This window comes from Zonotrichia albicollis, chromosome 2 (genome assembly GCF_047830755.1).
Source record: "Zonotrichia albicollis isolate bZonAlb1 chromosome 2, bZonAlb1.hap1, whole genome shotgun sequence".
In the NCBI taxonomy this organism is placed as follows: Eukaryota; Metazoa; Chordata; class Aves; order Passeriformes; family Passerellidae; genus Zonotrichia; species Zonotrichia albicollis.
Genome location: NC_133820.1, coordinates 99,861,253 through 99,879,811, shown reverse-complemented (window position 1 = coordinate 99,879,811; position 18,559 = coordinate 99,861,253). Strand labels below are relative to the sequence as shown.

Here is an 18,559-nt window from a genome sequence, read left to right as displayed (position 1 = left end):
TAATGCCTGATCATTGACATTATTCAGATCTCAAAGGAGGGGAAAAGGAGTAAACTTTCACACAGATGTAATTTTGTCTCTGGTAGGCCAACTAGTAGAGATAAAAAACAAACAAACAAAAAACCAAAAAAACAAACAAATGCCAAACTAATAAAATCTACTGACACAGTACATGAAATGTACTGACATTTGATTTCTCAAACTGGGATATTTGCCTTTGTCCAATGGAATTCTTTCAACTTTTTGTATGGAAAAGTTAATAATACGTTGCTCCAGGATTCAGTTTGGCAGGTGTGAGGGAAGGATTCTTATTTTCGACTTTCCTTTTCAAGCTCTTTTACCCATTCCTTCCTACATGAGAATGAATATACCCTCCAGCAGCTGTAGGGGAAACATACAATTCCTATAGACACGTGTTTATTGCTGCTAGTAGTGGTGGAAGCTGTAGTAGACTCACTTGCTTTAATGACTGTTTCATACATACTTTTGCTTAAGTATTAAAAAATCTTATAAAGCACTTGTTTTTAAAACTGTAAATATCTGAGAGATGTTAGCACTTGCCTTTACAAGACAACTGTCACCAGCAAGAGCTCTTACATAATCTGTTTACCTTACAAGGCATCCAAATCTCCCAAGGTATCCAAATCTTTTCTTGAATATGGGATGGGGGAGCTGAGGGCAGACAGTAATCTGAACGGGCAATTTTGTGCTAAAGACACTCCTTACAACGTTTTGGAGATTACCTCAAAGTTTGGTTTAAATTTGTCCTAGTTATGGGTGAAAGTCAGAGGAAGGAAGTTTTTTTTGTACACCTTTTAATTAGTTCAACCATACTCCTAATTTTATTCCAAATCTTTTTTCAGTCAAAGTGCATGTTCATTATATACTCTGTAATTTTATGCAAGGAGTATGTCCATGACAGCAATAAAGAGCTTTGCAGCTTTCAGCTTATGCAAGAATAAAGACTTAGTACAGCTTGACCTAATCTATATCCACCAGTCCTATCTGACTGGTTTAAGTTGAAGAAACTGATTTCAGGTTTTCAACCAAATTCTTTTAACAGCCTGGCATTTAAAGTCAGAATCTCCCTTCTCTCCTATTCACTCTCCCTCCTGCCAAAAAAGGAAAAAAAAAAAAAAAAAAGGGAAAAAAAAGCACATGTTAAAATTATCTGAATTATCGGAGAGGTGAAGAGTCATTTTTGGAAAAAAATGGGAAAGCCCTAATGAAATAAAAGTGTGTCAAGGCCTCAACAGCACACAGATCTGTCTATCTCATTATCTGCAAACTGGGCAGGAAAAATGCTGTGACCTAATTGGTATCTCTCAAGCCATGGACAGTAACTGGAGAGGTTTTTTGTGCAGCATTTACTTCTTTTCACCAAAACCTATCTGAGTATGAGGTGTTGTCCAGGGGCTTTCTCATCTGTTTCATTTCCCTTATTTCAGTCTGTTACCACAGTAATATTCTATTTATCATTCTTCAGTTTTAGCTGAGTTGTAAATGGTTTTTGGGATTTTTCCTGCTAAGGTGTTTCTGGACCTAGGGAACTTCCCTGTGTAGAGTTTCAGACAGTCCCAAAAAGTCAGTTGTTGGCCATGAACCTTGAGAACTAAGAGCGGGGCTCAGAAGCACATGCAAACACATAAGCAAGCCATGTGTTGGAAACTGGAGATGAGGTTTCCTCTTCCTCAGGTGCAGGGGCACTGCTCTGAGTGCAGAAGGGACAGGCACACCTGAACTGGCAGTGAGTGTCCTGGGCAGCACCTGCTGCCAGAGCTGCTGCAGAAGCTCCACGAGTATTCATATGGCAACACCACACAAGCCTCACAGCTCTGCAGTATCACTGTTGTTAGTTCTTGCAACAGCTACTCCAACCTGAAAAGCTTTTCTCTCCAGTATTTGCAGGAGTATTTGCTGTCTAAATGTCCCACAGAGGAGGTCAGTAGACTGCAGACAAACAAAATCAAGACCAAAAACTGCAGCTACTGAGGGAAGCTCCCACAATCAGCCATTAAGCACAGTTATTGATGGCAGACTGGGCTGGTTACAATGCATATACTAACACTAACCTGTGCTTTGGGCAGACAGCATTTTCAAGGCTTTGGTTCAGGGGCCCTTGTGTGAGCATCATCTTCCCATGGGCTTCTCAACACAGCATGAGGCTTCACAGATTCAAAGCAACCTGTACCATACATGACATCTGTGTGCACTGCTCCTCAAAAACAAGGTACATCAAGGGACCAGAAAACCAGTAACCTGCCACTTTAAATTCCCTTTCCTGGCGTCGTGCTCCCTACCCCCACTTTAATACCGCTGTCTACCAACGTGTAGGCTTTGGTCATACTGTCATAACGAAGGAAGCAAGCCAGTCTGTGTCACACATGGGGATTTCAGGAAGCTAATTAACGGGAGGGAGCTGTGGGAGTTTCTGAGAAGCTGAGCTCTGATGTAACCCAAAGCCATGGACTAGTACGCTTTTAGATGCTCCAGCCATACATAATTTATGTTTGTCAGTCACATGGCAGCAAGCTCATTTTGCATAATGGATACTTGTGATGGAAAAGTGCTTACAGGGTTTCAGCAGAGGAGACAGACCTTTCATCTATCTGTATCAAAGAGAAATTAAACAATTATGGGAGTTTGCAGCATCCCTGTTGAAAACTCTGAAAGAAATGCTTTAAAGATGTGCAAAACCTTCTAGGATGGCACTTGTGATCACAGAATCGTGGAATCATAGAATGGCCTGGTTGGAAGGGACCATAAAGATCATCGAGTCCCAACCTCCCCTGCCATGGGCAGTGACACCTTCCACGAGACCAGGCTGCTGAAAGCCCCATCTAACCTGGCCTTGAACACTTCCAGGAACGGAGAATCCACAGCTTCTCTGGGCAACCTCGGCCAGTGCCTCGCATCTTCACAGTAAAGAATTTTTTCCTAACACATAATCCAAACCTATCCTTAGTTTGAAGCTATTCCCTCTTCTCCTAGCTGATACTCAGAAGTAGCGCCGCACGATCGGCTTTCCGATTTGGACAGAATTCCTTTTCTCGCCTTCAGTTCTTACAAAAAAAAACCAAACCCGTCAGGCGGCGGAGCAGCGGGCGGGTGCCGGGAATGCCGCGTGGCGCCCGCCCGAGCTCCCCGGAGGGCGCGGACGCCGCTGCGGAGCCGTGCGGGGCGGGAGGGCGCGGACACCGTGCGGGGCCGTGCGGGGCCGTGCGGGCCGGGCCGCGCGGGAGGGTCGCTGGGCCGCGCGGGGCGGGCGTTACCGCCGTCCGTTACCCGCCGGCCCCGGCCCCGGCCCCGGCCCCACCATCGCGGTCCCAATGGAGGACGCGGAGCCGCAGCCCGTCCCGGAGCCGGCCGACATGGCTTACTTCGGCCCCACCTCCCTCACGTACCTCCCCGTCCTGCAGTGGTGGGTGCTGGCCCTGCCCGCCGCCCGGGGCTGAGCATGGAGCGGGGAGGCGGTGCGGCTGGCTGGGCTGGCCCGGGGGGCTGGCAGGAGCTGCCTCCCACAGGGAGTGCGGGACTCCCGCTTTGAACTCTTCTCGCGGTTTCGTAGGGCAAGAGTGTGGCTTGCCGCAAAGGCTCCGTCATCATGGTGATGCATAAACGGTACCAAGCAAGCAGGGAAATTTCCCCAAAAGACCACCTAGTGCCTCGAGCCTTGGTGATACAGAGGTGGTTTGACGTGGGGGAAACGGGACTTTGTGCCAGCCTGCCCGCTGGCTGGGATGCGGCCCCCGGCAGCGATCCATCCACGTGCTGGGATGGCTGCCGAGGGAGGATCCCCCCGGCTCCACCGCGTACTCTGCTGCCTGGTGCGCTCCTGGAGCACACAGGTGGCTGCGAGCAGGTGGCACACGGGCACTCGGGGTGATGCTGGATGTTCGACATTCTCCAAGGTTATTTCTTCTTGAGCAGAAGGTCGAACTCCTTAATGAGACACTTTGTGTAGTGGAGAAAGGTTGACACAACTGTTTTCTTGGGCTTTGAGAAGAGCATCCTCTGCCATGTGACAGCCACAGAGAAACCAGGATAACTTTACTTGTCTCCCCAAGCACAAATGAGTCCTGCTCATAAATAATGTTAAAGTGAAACAGTAACAGCACATACAAACTTTTAACTCATCAGCAAGTGATCTTAAATAATTTTACTGCCCCCATCAGTCATACCTGAGCAGTGGGAGTTAGTCTGTGTTTTCCCTGGGATGTAGATGCCACTGCTCCCATTTTGAAAGGATTGAAGGAAGAGATTCCTGCCAGGTCATTCATCCAACAGGTCTGAGACAGCATAAAACTGAATCATAAGCAATCCGTGAAAGGATGAACTAATGATTCTTTTCATCATGACAACCTTCATTTCATGTTTGGAAAAATTTTGAATGTTCAGCTTCATTTTACAGTTGGTGCATTTCCAGCAGCAAACCAGATTTTGCTCTAGAAATGCTTTAACAGCAGATTTGCCAACCTGTATGATGGCCTGGCTGCTAAAGGTTCACGTAGAATAGGTGGCAAACCCTAAACATTTGCAGTCTATGTGAGGTCCTAAAATCAACAGGATAAAAAACCCTTCAAAATGTGTGGATAGATAGTAGATGAATGGAGGAGGTCTTTCCCCCTGTGCTTTTTCTTTAACCTCTACCTTTCTGCCTTACCACACTTTCATTTTTATTTTTTTGTCTTTTTTTTCAAAGTTTTATTTTGGTGCATGCCATAAAAACTCAGGTTTTGAACACCTTGGGGCTAATAAGCAAGAAGAGGAGTGCTGTGCTCTTTTCTGTGCAGACTGCTTTCCTGATAGAAATATTTTTGTATTATGTGTCAGCACTAAGAAGGTGTTTGACTTACTATTTCAAAAAGACTGGCAGCTTAATAGACAAAAAAATTCACGAAATGGATTTCCCAAATACTTTGTCGCTAAGTAGTTAAATGCTGAGGAAAAACTATTGGCAGAAACCAGCTACTGGAGCATGAATTACTTTCTGATGCACTTCCAATGACTCTTGTGATGTTATGTTAAGGATAAATTTGAACTTAAGATTAATCTCCTCTGAGACTGCTCAATTGTGAAGAGTTTTGAGATGCTCTAGAAGAAAAAGCACTTCTGCCTGCTGGGAGGCAGGACTCATGTAGAATGAATTTCATTTACCTTTTAGCCTTTTAGATGATGGGAAATGCCCATTAGAGCAGCAGATCCCCTGTCTGGGTGCAGGTTCCTGCTCAGGTGTAGCCATGAAGCCTTTGCTGTTGGATGGTGGGGCTGGAGGTGGTGAGGAGCTGGCAGGGAGCCCAGCAGAGCCTCTTGGGTTGTGGGGTGAGGAGATGTCTTCAAGGAGGTGTAGGTGAGGCTTTTGGGGGTCTTTTGCTGGGGAGAAGTAAAGCTGGGGAAGCAGATAGCATTCTTAGTGGAAAGAGGGGAGGAGGCACCAATAACAGGTGAGGTAAACATCATCAGCTGCTTGCTCAGTCTGTTCTAGCAAGCCAGTTTGCTGTAGACCTTCTCCACTGTCTTCTGACAAAGCAACTAAGATAAACAGCTGGGGTGCCTGAAGTGAGGGTACTAAAGCAGAGGATGCTGACTTGAAGTCCAGCTGACTTATCACACCCAGTGAATTGAAAAGTCTGCTTTCCCAATGAACTCAATTGTCAGTAAGGACCCAGTGAGTAACTGGCACTGTGCTGCACTGGCATTCAGCTGATAAATTAATTAAATATGCATAAATAATTTGCTAGAACGGAAACAGAGTCAGAGCAAGAAAGCGCCGTGATACGAGCAGTGTGTCATGCCTTGAAAATTAATCCCTCTGCCCCTTTGATTCAGCTTTGCTCCTGTATTTGTACTGTAGCCTGTTATCTTCTGACATCAAAACCATTGGCATTATTTCATAATTAAAGATCATTTTTCCTGATGAAAGTAATATCTTAGGCTAATAAGTAACCAAGTTTGCATTTCTCTCACCTTATTCACACGAGTAGTTGCATTTACGTGACTGTGACCATTCTGATTAGTAGGATGAATCAGGGAATTGGCAAAAGGATGGATATTTAAACAGCTAAGCCTGTTTCAGTCCTGGCAGTTCTGTTAGTAACTGTGAATTAAAGCTCTGTTCTCCTATTAAACTTGTCATAAAATCATGAAAACAGAATGTGATCCTTTATAGTTTGTGCACTCTGTCCCAAAACACCATATTTAACATTTTAGGTGAAAAAATGCTCATATTATTATTTTTGGTATAGTGGATACCCTTCTATTTAGAAGACTGAAGTTAGATCCTTTGATATAACAACATTTTGCATATGAGAAATTCTAATTCTGTCTGTATTGGTGTTAATGTTATAATAGTATTACTTAGTTGTATTGTTTTAATTTAAAAATTATGAGAACTAGTTAATTTCTTAGCAGAATCTCACATGACCTCTTTTACATGTTGAAAGCAAGGAAAATAGGGCTTTAAAAGTTAGAAATAAACAGAGAGTATACATGTACATATATATATGAAAAAGTATATTGTTTCCAGGATACAGAATAACACAATGGAAGTAGCTCTTTTTGATTCTATGCTTCTATAAAAGCAGAATGACTGTTACAGAGTTCACTGAAAATCTGATAACTATAAAAATCTAACAATTCTTTCTTCTAACTCTGACAGAAACCAATTGATGATTTTTGTTTTAAAGGCTAGCTGATAATTTCTATTTGTGTGGAGGATGCACTGTACCCTGCCGGCTACTATATGAGCTGTATATTGAAACCTGCAATCCAGATTTCAAGATTCAAGTACATCCATCCACCTTTGGAAAGGTACAAGGTAGATAGGATATACAAGATTAGAAGTAGGGGTGCCTAAAGAGAAAGCCCGATCATCAACTTTACACACTGCATATCAAAAGAAATTAAATAACAAGGAACAATGACTATGTAGTGAATTATGCTTTTGTGTTTTCTAATGTATTTCTGCTAAGCATTCATGTAGATGCATTTGTACTAGAGGAAAGGGTATTGTTTGGGATGCAGTTTATTTTCTTCAGGGAACTGGTGCACGATACACTTGCAAAGATTTATTTTGCCAATGTATTTTAGAAAGTTTTACAGTTTTCTTTTTTTAACAGCAGAAAGTTATGCAACTCATTCCAAGGAGATGATTCTTCTGTCTTTAAAAGATACCTTTTGTTTTTACATAATTTTATACTTTCCCTTTTCAGTGTACTTGAGGAGATTTTGCTCCAAACATACCCTAAAAAGTTGCTACAGAATCATCCAAGCAAAACAAACACAGATGCAGAACTGAATCTCCTTCTAACAATTCCACTTTTCTGTTACATAGATGTTGATACAAGCCATGGGACAATTGACACTTAGAAATCCAAATTGCAATCAACACCATAGCTATTCAACCTTTTTTAACAAATTAAGGAAGATGTTGTGATTATTTCTTGTTTAAGACTTCTTATTCAGACTTCAGAACTTCCTATTTTATATGGCTAACTTTCTGTTAATTTCCATAGTAAGAGCTACTAAGCATTGTTTTAACACAAGCCCAAAATAATTTAAGTACAAGTTGTACCTGAAGTCAATTTCATTTGTATAGCTAACCCCACTCTATGAATCATTTATCTCAATTCAGTTGAATCTAATTCTTTTACTGGATAAGTTAAATCAATTTTGCTGAAAATTAATATTTGAGTGAATGATCCAGTGTAATTTATTACCACAGCTTAATGGATCATCACCCATCAGCTAAGACCATGGGTAGAATTTGCCTATGCTGGCTCAGCATAGACATTGGCCATGAAGCTTGTCACCTTAAAAATCTCTAGGTAGCCAATGGAGAGAAATAAGTAGCTACACGTTTCCTCACACTAATGAGTCAGCTCAGACAGCTCAGATGAAAGGGGCCTCTGCCCTGCCATTTGTTTTTCCCATTGACTGCAGCGAATATCTTAGACTCCTCTGCCTTGTAGCCATGTAGATGAGATTAATGCTATCCTCCTGTACGCTTGCAGTGCTCCAGCACGGCTGAGTTACCACCTGTAAGCCAAGCCTTGGTGTGGGTTACCTTAATGTGCTTGACTTTTAAGCTGGGACAGGCACAGATGAAGTGTGAGTTTGGTCACATGGGAGAGCTGAGCCAGAGCTGCTGTGGGCTGAGCTCACAGCCTCAACTAACCCAGTGCATTGCAGTGCAAGCTGGCACATCCCAAAGCAGCAGCCCAGTGCATTGCAGTGCAAGCTGGCATATCCCAAAGCAGCAAGTGCCTTGAAATGGTCTGGCCTTCTGTAGCAAGAGAATGGACTTGTAGCAAGAAGCCGAGTAGAGCAGGAACTGCAGCAATCCTGGTTTAACCTGAGTGCATGTGTAATCACTTGCCACAGCCTATATTGGGCTGAGCTATTAATAATTTACCAAGCTGTAGTAACCTGACTGTGCTCCATGTGTGTGGACTACAAGGGCTTTTGCAGTCCAGCCCCATGTGGATCAAACTATGGTGGTTGAAGGCACTGCTAGTCTCATCTGCCCTGTCCCTCTGCCCAAATACATCACTGTCTCTGTAAGGAATGGCCATGTGAGGAAGGATATGTGTTGTGCCACAAAAACCCCAGTTTCATAGGCTGTCTTTTTAGAAAAATGGGATTATGCTAAGCTATCAGTTTTGAGAAAGGGAGCAGCTGGGGTGGGTGCATGCAGAAGCATGCAATGAACAGGTCAATCATAAACCCTAGAGGTGCATGTTGATGGGTTCTTTATCAGGCCTTTGGACCAACAGCACACTGTGCAGAGTGCAAGCTTTGTGCTGCTGAGTGGAGACTCTCCTTGCTCCTCACTAACACAGAGTAAATCCTCTGTTCCTGCTATATTGGGAATATTAGAGTGTCCTGGGTTAGTCCTGGACCTGGGTGTCCTGAGTTAGTCTCTGTTAGTCTCAGGACAGCTCATGCAGAATAATCGTAGTGAAGTGGATTATAACCCTGACAGTATCTAATTACTCTGTAGAGCCCAGCCTTGGCAGATGCTGCATGACCTCAGTTCACACCACCACAGTGGTCAAAAGGTTGCTTTGCAGCTTGATGATTCTTGTCCTTTTAAGACAGATAAGTCTGGCCCTATCCTGTCAGTACACCTTCCAAGAGTACGTGGATAGGTGAAGCTTTGTGTAAGTCCTTCTTTAATGAGTAAGGCTTGAAGGTCTGGCAGGGTATGGGACCATCAGGGCACCTTCAGGTTCCCCCAGCTGGTTGATCCTGCCCTGGCTGCAGGGGGTCTCTTGGTGTGAGCACTGTTTTCTAGTGCAAACTATTAAAAAATTCTTACCTGAGAGAGGTAATCCTTTAAATTATTAAGCCTTGGATCCACACATGCCTGATTGAGTTTAGTTCAACAGTTACCATTTGAGAGGTATGTAAGAACAGGTAGCCTGGAAATTATGAAAAGCAAACAAAGTGATTAAAGACAAAAAAGTGTGCCAGATACATTTTTGGATCTTTGAAAGAATTTGCCAAGTATTTTTAATTTTCTGTTTGTTTATACAGCTTATTCAGTTAGTTTTCCCAGGTCTGGTGACAAGAAAGCGAACCACAGCAGGGAGCATCAGGTATTGGGTTTTTGTCCTTTCTTTGAAAATGTTATTTATAACTATTCTAATAAAATTTTAAAGTGAGTGACTTTTCAGCCCCAGCACTGTAGTATGGCAGCTGAATTGTTGATTGCAAGTCTGTAACACAACCCAAGATCCAGAGTAATTCATGGTGTAACCAAGGACATTAAAATAAAGTTAATTCCATGAAAACCACCAGATCAGATCTGTTTTGGTAAAGCATGAATTCCAGATTGGATTGCTTTTTAAATGACCTTAGTGCTCCAATTTTTATTGGCCATTAACAGCATGGTTTGCATGAAACATTTGCCAGACATCACAGCCTTACTGAGAGCTCTTCAGACACTGCATCTCTGGGCCTGGAAAGACCGGCCCTGGGATGCACAGGGGTGGTGATTAATGATTAATTATTAATGATTAATGTCTATATTGTGCTTTTGTCCTTGCATACATCCATGGAGTGACCCAGCACATACTGATGGTCAATGGAGATATTGTACAGTTTCAAACCATTTAAATCAGACAGCTTCAGGTCCTCCTCCGAAATGTCCTTTCTTTTCCCTTCCCTCTCTTTTAGAGCACAGAGAGTTTTGTGATTTTTCATATCCAAAGTTATACTTGCACACTGAATATCCAGACTAGGAAAACAGATGTTTTAAGCTCGTTGAGGCTGAATAATTTTACAAGCATTTTGTGTAGCTGTCAAGTATGGGCTTTGAGAACAACATGCCCTGACTTGTCTCCCCAAGTCTGGACTTGCATTCAGCTGGAGCCAGGAGATCCTTGTGTTTTTTTGGGAGTGCCTCTCCTCAGACACTCGTAGGCTCCTGGCCACAGCAGACAGGGTTTGGGATGGTGTTTGGTGGCCTCCGTGCTCTCTGTTGCCATCAGAGCAGGGCTTCCCTGCTCTGGCTGCAGGTGCCCCAAAGCAGGCGCTGCTCCCCTGGCTCCCAGCTGGCAGCGCCCTGGGAGCAGAGGTGGTGCCTCTGTTTCTCACTGAGCTCAGATAAATCTTACAGAAGATCTGGAAATTTGCTTGAGTTTTAGCTTGCCATGACACTGAGGGCCATCCAGTCACTGAGCTACTGTGAATGGCCGAGGAACAGCTGCACTAAGCCCTTCAAATTCTGTGGGGATGTGGGGACCTCTGCCTGCTAAGTCTGTTTCCTGACTTCACTAACTGGCCTGTACAAATCTGAGGCACTCCATTCACTGGCTTAAGTTTTTTTTCATTTACAAGAGGGTGTCATTGCAGGACAAAAACTGTTAAAGGGAGTTTGGAAAAAAGTTTGTGTAATTATTTACTGTTTGGGAAAATAAACATTCAACAGAATGTAAAAGACAAATATCGCTTTTTCTACTTCATCTTTCCTTTATTAAACAGTATGATCATCTGTTCTCAAAAGAGGATTATGAATTTGCTGACTTATTGAAAATCATACAGTTAATATTTTTTTTCATTTTCTAGATATCATTATGATGGCATAGCTATCAAGAAGGAGTCTTCCTTTTATGCACGTTTTTGCTGTCTTCTGTATGAACAAAATTATCTCAGGTTTGTTTTTAAAAATGTTTTAATCAAAAAATGACACAACTGTCTATGTTTTCTGTCCATGAAAATCTGTAAATCTTCTGTTGAACACTGACAATAGCATTATATTTTTTTTCTCATTATAAACACTATGAAAGTGCTGTGCCATTAAGTGCTGTGCCCTAATAGACAAGCTGCATTTTGGAAACAGACACTGCCTAATTAGACTTCCAAAAATTGGATGTTTTGGCCACATAGATCTTAAAAGCTGGAACTCATGCTGAACCTAAAAGAAAAGCTTAATGTGTTAAGACTCTAAATGGGAGCTCAAAAAAACCCATATTGAAATGGCTTCTTGACATTCTATCACCTTCCTCATTAAACAGCAGGCTGGAGGAATGTATTACATTATAAATGACTGTGCTGTTTTGAAGAGTCCTACACACAATCTTGTTATCTGGGTTTTTACTGCTTGAAACAGTACTTCAAAAACACTTCATTCACTTGGTTTTAAAATATCAGATTTTAAAATCACCTCTTGTAAGAGAACATCAATAAGAAAATGTGTAAGACAATTAAAAATGGATTGCAAAACTTAAAAGCTAAAGTCCTAAAATGAATGTAAGACACTATGGTAGGCTAAAGGGTAGACAGGAGCATGTTGTGGGCAGGAGAGGAAGAATTCTCATGGTTGAGCTCATGGTTCAGATAAACAAACTACAGGCTTGAATTTCTTCACCCCCCCAAAAAAAAAGAAAAAATAAAAGAAGAAAAAATGCTGCCATTCTGCAGCAGTTTTACTCTCATTTATACTGAAGAAAAAAATTAGGTGCAGTCTCTGCCTTGGACTTTGAAGACCAGGTTTTGTATCCTCATTCTTACAGTCTTGTACATTAGTTTAGTGTGTATATATGGAGATACATCATTGTTCTGTGGCATGAATGCTAGGGGCATACAAATCAGTCTGTAAGGACCCAGATATCTGGTGATGCTGAAACTGTTTCAGTGCTATTTTGTATAATATTTACTTAATTGAGTGCATGCTTTGGAAGAACATGGAAAAATTATACCCATAAGTTTGTTGCCTTTCTTCACAGGTTTTATGGCAGGTAATGTTGCAGAAGTCCATAGAGGGACAAGGATAAATGTTGAAACAGGACAGAGGATCCGGTTCTGTAGATGATTGACTGGCAGTCTGTTGTTGTGAGACTAAACAAATTATTCATAGGGAATTTGAGGCTGGTTTCCCATGTCACACTTTCTGAAGGGATATCCTTCACTTCCTCTGTCCCCAGTGTACCCAGAACAGGCCTAAGGTTTCACATCCACAATGAGAAAAGGTCTTGTCCACTGTTTAAGGGATATTGCAGGTCTCTGGCTAAGTTTCTGCTGGTCTTTCCTTTTCATGGAAAGAAAGGTGTTTCCCTGCAGCATCACTTAAAAATAGCAATTTTGATGGGCATAAAAGGAAAGCTGATTGATCTGGCCATATGAGAGCTGAGAGAGAACAGAATGATTTGAACTGTTGCTCTTTTTTTCCTCCCAGTGTAGAAACATGAGGAAAAAAAAGATAAAGTAGGAGGAACCCAAGAAGCAATGTTAGCTGAGTTTGGGGCAGGTGCAGAAAGAAGGACTTCAGCCACTGCTGGGAGACAGACACAGCAGATCTGCCAGCATAGCTTCTGTCTTTGTCCCTCCTCATGGAAATGAGCCATCTCCTCTGTGGGCTGGGGAACACCCTGCAGGTCCTGTTAACCACAGGGGAGCTGCTGCCCTGGCTGCTCCAGGCCTCCTCCTCCAGCAGCTGCAGGGGTGCCTGCCCTGACACCCACTCCTAAAATCTGTGTTTAATTTGGCCAGGGCAAGGAATAGGATGTGCATTGCAGGGAAAGGACTGACATCAACCAGCCACCTACTGATCTGGTTTTGGTTCTTAAGATAAACACCTGTCCTGTTGAGAAAGGCTGAGAGTTGGCGTTCCCCAGCCTGGAGAAGAGAAAGCTCCAGGTAGGCCTTAAAGCACCTTCCAATACCTAAAGGGAGCCAACACGAGAGGTGGGGAAAGACTTTGTACTGAGAAAGGGTAGGCTTTGGTTGGATATTAGGAAGAAATTCTTTATAATGAGGGTGGTGAGGCACTGGAAGAGGTTGCCCAGAGAAGCTGTGGATCCCCATCCTTGGAATTGTTCAAGGCCAGGCTGGATGGGGCTCTGAGCAACCTGCTCTAGTGGAAGGTGTCCCTGCCCTTGAAAGTTGGACTGGATAACCCTTGACAGTCCCTTACAAACCAAACTATTCTATGGTTCTGTAATTATGCAGATTTAAAAAACCCAACAAAATATAAAGATCATATTTAGACAAAGATCATATTTCTAGCTGCAGTACAAAAGTCACTTAACTACACAATTACCTTATCTGATGCTTCCTTCATTAAAGACAATTTTAAGAAGACACTAAAATGTTGAGGCAAGCCAGACAGCTGAAATAAGAACAGCTTCCATTCTAAATTCAGCTACATGTCCCTGTCCCAAGCCAACATGCAGGCCCAAAACACCTGGGCAGATGGGTGTCACAATTACTTCTTAGTATCTCATATAGCACAGCAGGAGAAAACAGAGAGAAAGCAATAGAAAAGCACAAAATGCAGCCAGAGGAGGATGAGTAGCACGACTCTGAAAGAGATAATTAGGTCACATACTAAAAAAACATCTGCTTCAATCAAATAAGTGAGTTAGTTTCCATTTGGGTGGAGTTTTGTAAATTTTTTGCAATTAAGTAATGAAGGAAATAACTCATCTTTGCTGTCCTATCAGTCGGGCTCAGTACTTTTTGAAATCACCATTAATTTTTCATGATCCAATAAAACTGATAAAACCAGTATTGGAAAAGTCTAGATTGTTTTTTACTTAAAAAATTGAAATTTTGAAAAAGTAATTAAAACTTGATGACTCTTTTACCTGCAAGAAGAAATTATGTTCTTATGTAAGTAATCATATGTGTAAACACGGCAGGGTGTTTGACCTGTAATGTCAATTTTTGAGAGTGTATTTGTGTGGAAATTTCCAAATCAGAATGAAGCAGATTTATAATGTAGCATTTCAGTGCAGTCCAGTGCCAGTCTGCTGTCCAGACCCCTCTAATAGGATAACTTCTCTGGCTTGTTGCCACTTCCCACAGGCAGAGGCCTGGGGTATCTGTTTCACTGGGAAAGGTGTCCTGAACAGCTACTGCGCCCTCCCATGCCTGAATAAAATCCAACATGCAGATGCTTTTTCTGTCACACCTACCAGACAGGAAAGTGCATCCCTGAGCCCAGCTGAGAGACCACAGCATCCATCAGCCTGTGGGGTGGCAAGGAAAAGAATGGCTCCAAAATTGTGGACTGTTTCTAGTTACTGCAAAGGATATTTCTTGACCATGATAGCAGCAAGTGACATGGTGCTGGTAGTGGGGAACTAGGCTTCTGAAGGACCTGACAGCCTGGGAGCTGTGCTTGTGGTGTCACAGAAATGGCAGTAAGATTATAATGGTTTGCCTTTAAATACAAAGAAGGTGTTTGTATTTTGATGGTGAGTGGGACCTCGGATGTGTCAGGGTTGGAACATGTCCACATAAGGGCTGATGAGGATGGTCTGACACAGCATCTGTGATTCATTTAGAAATTTTCAATGCTTTGAAGATATGTGTACTACTGCTCTGATGATGGTGCCATGAAAATAGTGTAAATATATGCAGCTGTAGTCAATGAGGTCTGCAAATGTATTGCAGACATGAGGGAATATGATTTGTATTACACCAGAATGTGTTCCCTCTTGGAATGGGAGCTTTGAGGACAAGTTCTCCCTAAAATGGTACCTGGTCTGACTCAGAGTACAGCAGTGTTTAAAAAATGTCATTGAATTCTGGTTCTGTAAGAGCTGGTTTTTTGATTCAAGTAATAGGCAAGGTTTAGGCTCCTGACTGGCTAGTGAAGCAAACGTACTAATTTTTTATTTAAAAAAATTATTTTGCTTCTGGCAAATTAACTTTTCTAATCTCTGTGTAATCTGACAGTCAACAGCATGCACATTCACCACCTTCCCTCCTTTCATTTTTCTTTTGTTCTTCCCATTTGCATCTCTGTTATTCTTTATTTCATCCCCATTGTTGTATTTCCCATTTTAGCTTTAGTTCCCACACCACAGCATCACCCAAATTCTGCAAGAGAGATGGTGAAACTCCTTGTGATTTTTTTGTCTCCCATTTTCCCCTTCTCCCACCCACCTCCTCTTTTGTGTGTTCTGTGTGTACCCAGGCACTGCTCTCCGGGGGAAGTGAGCATCTCTGATGTGCAGCCAAGCACCAGGTGAGTCCCAGCCCCTGTGGTAACAGCGGGAGGGCACAGAGCTGTTTGCCAGGGTTCCATAGGGATTTGCACCTAACCAGCCCCGAGCTCCTGGCTGGCTGCTGAGGCACTCCCTGTCTGTCCTGGGTGTCCCTGTGTCAGGGGGGTGGGAGCCAGGCTGCCCAGGGAACCCAGGCACTGCAGGCAAGCCGTGCTGATCCCTGTTGCCATAGTAGCAGCAGCAGAAGATACAGCTGGCTGCCTTCTCAGGGAGAGCAGAGCTGGAAAATATTCATTAATTTTATTTCACAGGCTTTAGAAATCTTTAGGAAGGACCTATTTGAAAGAAGTGTTATGAAACATCTCTACTTACATGTGTTTGCTTTGTCCAGTCAGCACTTCTAAAATGTTTGGGCAAAAGAGTCACCAGCTCTACCAAACGTACTCAGCATGGGTGTTATGCCCTGTCTTGGGCAGCCAAATTGGTGGCTTTGCTGGAGCACAGCTTTCATGACAGAGTAGGGCAGAGGGAAAGGGTGCAAGGGCAGTCCTGTGGATGGCAGAGAGTGCAGAGGAAGCATTTCAGTGGCTGGAGTTTACAGATGGATGAGTTGTTACACTTTGTCCCCTGTCCCTTCAGGGTGTATGGTGGTACCCTGGTTTGTAATGCATCACAGCAGTGAAACCCAGCAGCCAGGTTCTGCTCAGACAGCCTGCCACCCTTCCAGCCAGCCGAGTACAGCAGGACCCTTGAGTCTGAAATGCTTTCATGGACCCTGAGCAGGGGTCAGCAGCAGATGGAGGCTTGACTGGAAACATCCAGTTTTTACTAGCAACATTACCTCTGATGCCATCAGCCTCAACAAAAGAGGCAGGGAGGGAGCTGGGAGACAGCCCAGCAAGAAAGCAGCCTGTTGTGCCTGCTTTCAGCAGCAAGCCAGTGGTCAAACCTTCACGGGTCTGGGTAAATTCTGACTGCGTGGAACACCACGGGCAACTTGAAAAGTAAATGGGAAGCAGTCAGAAACAAAATGCCATCTAAACTTATGTGTGATGCAGAAAATGTAATAACTGTGAAACCTTAGCAGAAGGACTATAATGTTTTTTGTTATTTTCATATTTGTAATAGTTATTAACATTCCAAACAAACTGCAACTAGAAATACATGGTTCTGGTGCAAGAAGTTCAAAGACATTGCACTGTTATATGGTCAATTGTCATTAAAATGAATGGTTCCGTTTAATCTTAAAATTCAGAAATTGGTCCCATATTTGCTAGAAAATCATGGGATTACCAAATTACAGGAAAGGGAGCAGGGTTTGTTTCCCAAATACAATTCTCCAACCTAGTGTAGTCTATCCAGTTTGAGCTCATTTTCTTACTAAATACAGAATGAATCAGTGAGCTTTTGAATGTTTGCTTTTTTCTGTTATTTATTTTGTCACAGTAGAAGTTCCTGGAGTTCTGAAAATGCAGCTGATTACAAGAAGATTAGACAAAAAAAGGGAACAGTGAGTTTCAGAAACATTAGACATAACAAAATGTCTATCTGTGTGTTTAATTACAACTTCTATCTGATATGTTCTGATGAAATACAGCTAGCCCATCTTCCTCAAAATAATCTTGGTCTGTGTAATCTCACTACCTGCTTAGTTCCCTCACTCCTATTTCATCCATTAGCTAAATATTTTTGTTGTCTTAACGTCAGGTCAAATAATTTTTTCTGTACTGAGAGCAGAAATTGTGGCTGACAGATGAATATTGAATATTGAATATTGAATATTGAATATTGAATATTGAATATTGAATATTGAATATTGAATATTGAATATTGAATATTAGGGGAGTTAGTGGGGCACAGCCTTCCTTGCCTGAGGCCCACAGTAGCAGACCCTCGTGCTGTTGAGAAAGTGTCTTTCCAACATGTCCTTTCTTACTCAACGGCGGCATCAGCGTGCTTGGAGTTTATTGTCATGAGAAGTATTTAAATACTGCGAAATGATTAAGAAAAAAGAGCACAATCTCTGCCCATAGAAAAGGACAGATGCAAAATTAACCTGTGGCAGTTCTCCCCTCAGCAAGCTGCCATGGGATGACCTGACACCAGGCTTGTTGGATGTCAGCCAGCAGAGCATGAGCAACAAACTTATGTGGACAAAGTGAGGAAAGCACGAGAGGCTGGATGTGTGACTGACTTCCAGCGAGTGCTCGGGTGCAGTCACAAGTGCTGTGGCAAGGACAGCCAGTGGGAAATGTCCTGTCAGCCCCACAGCACAGCCAGCTAGCTGCAGCCTTGTGCAGAGGGTTACAAGTGTGACACGAGTGCTATAGAAAATATATATGGAAGATATGTACAGAATTAAACATTTACTGGTTTTGAACAGAAATTCATGTACAGTTTAGGATTTAAACATTTAGGCAGCCCTTCTTATTTTTTTCACCCACCTCTATTTCCTAAAAAAAGACAAGCATTTCTCTAAAGAAATACATCTTATTATAAAATCATGTCCTACATCTTCAAGAAAATACTTAACACCTTTAACCAAACAGACAAAGTAATTGCAATCTTTTTTTTTTTAATTGTCCAAAATAAATTCTGATGCATCAAGAGTAAGAATTTGCAGTATTATCCATCTGTCATTTATCTGAAGACTGAACAAGAGACTTTTCATTACCTTTCTCCTGATTTCAACCAATTCTTCTTTGGAGAACAAGCACAAAGTGAGACATACCCCTATGAACTGGTACGTTGAAAGTGCACAGCCATAAAACAAGTTAGCTCTTTTCCTGTGAGATCATTTTGTACCCTCTTTTTGGTAACAGATTGCACTGCTTGCCAATGACTACTACAACTATTGTCAAGTTATTTTACAAATGGTGAGAGAGACCAAGCTCGACAAGGTACGCTTTTCTTTAGTACCATTTACTCTGACAACAGCAAACAGCTGTAAGGGCAAAATTGTGACTGTGTATCTTATTTACTTGATGGTTTGAGCCAAGGTAGATGATGATTTATGGACAACAGGAGCATTCAGTCAAGTTATTTTAAAATTCTGAGTTAACACAACATGCTCCAAGTATCTGAGTTTGTACACATATCCT

The 18,559-nt window shown here is 42.5% G+C and overlaps 1 protein-coding gene across 1 annotated transcript in view; it reads left to right on the top strand.

Annotated features, from left to right (window-relative positions):
• The first annotated feature begins 3,740 nt into the window (after positions 1-3,740).
• The window catches only part of RFX8 (regulatory factor X8), a 30,080-nt gene continuing 15,261 nt past the window's right edge, over positions 3,741-18,559 (top strand). Inside the window, exons 1-7 of the mRNA XM_074536206.1 lie at positions 3,741-3,911; positions 9,538-9,599; positions 11,071-11,157; positions 15,428-15,478; positions 16,905-16,968; positions 18,067-18,201; positions 18,281-18,358. Coding sequence (XP_074392307.1) covers positions 3,741-3,911; positions 9,538-9,599; positions 11,071-11,157; positions 15,428-15,478; positions 16,905-16,968; positions 18,067-18,201; positions 18,281-18,358 — 648 coding nt within the window. The remainder of the gene's footprint in view (positions 3,912-9,537; positions 9,600-11,070; positions 11,158-15,427; positions 15,479-16,904; positions 16,969-18,066; positions 18,202-18,280; positions 18,359-18,559) is intronic.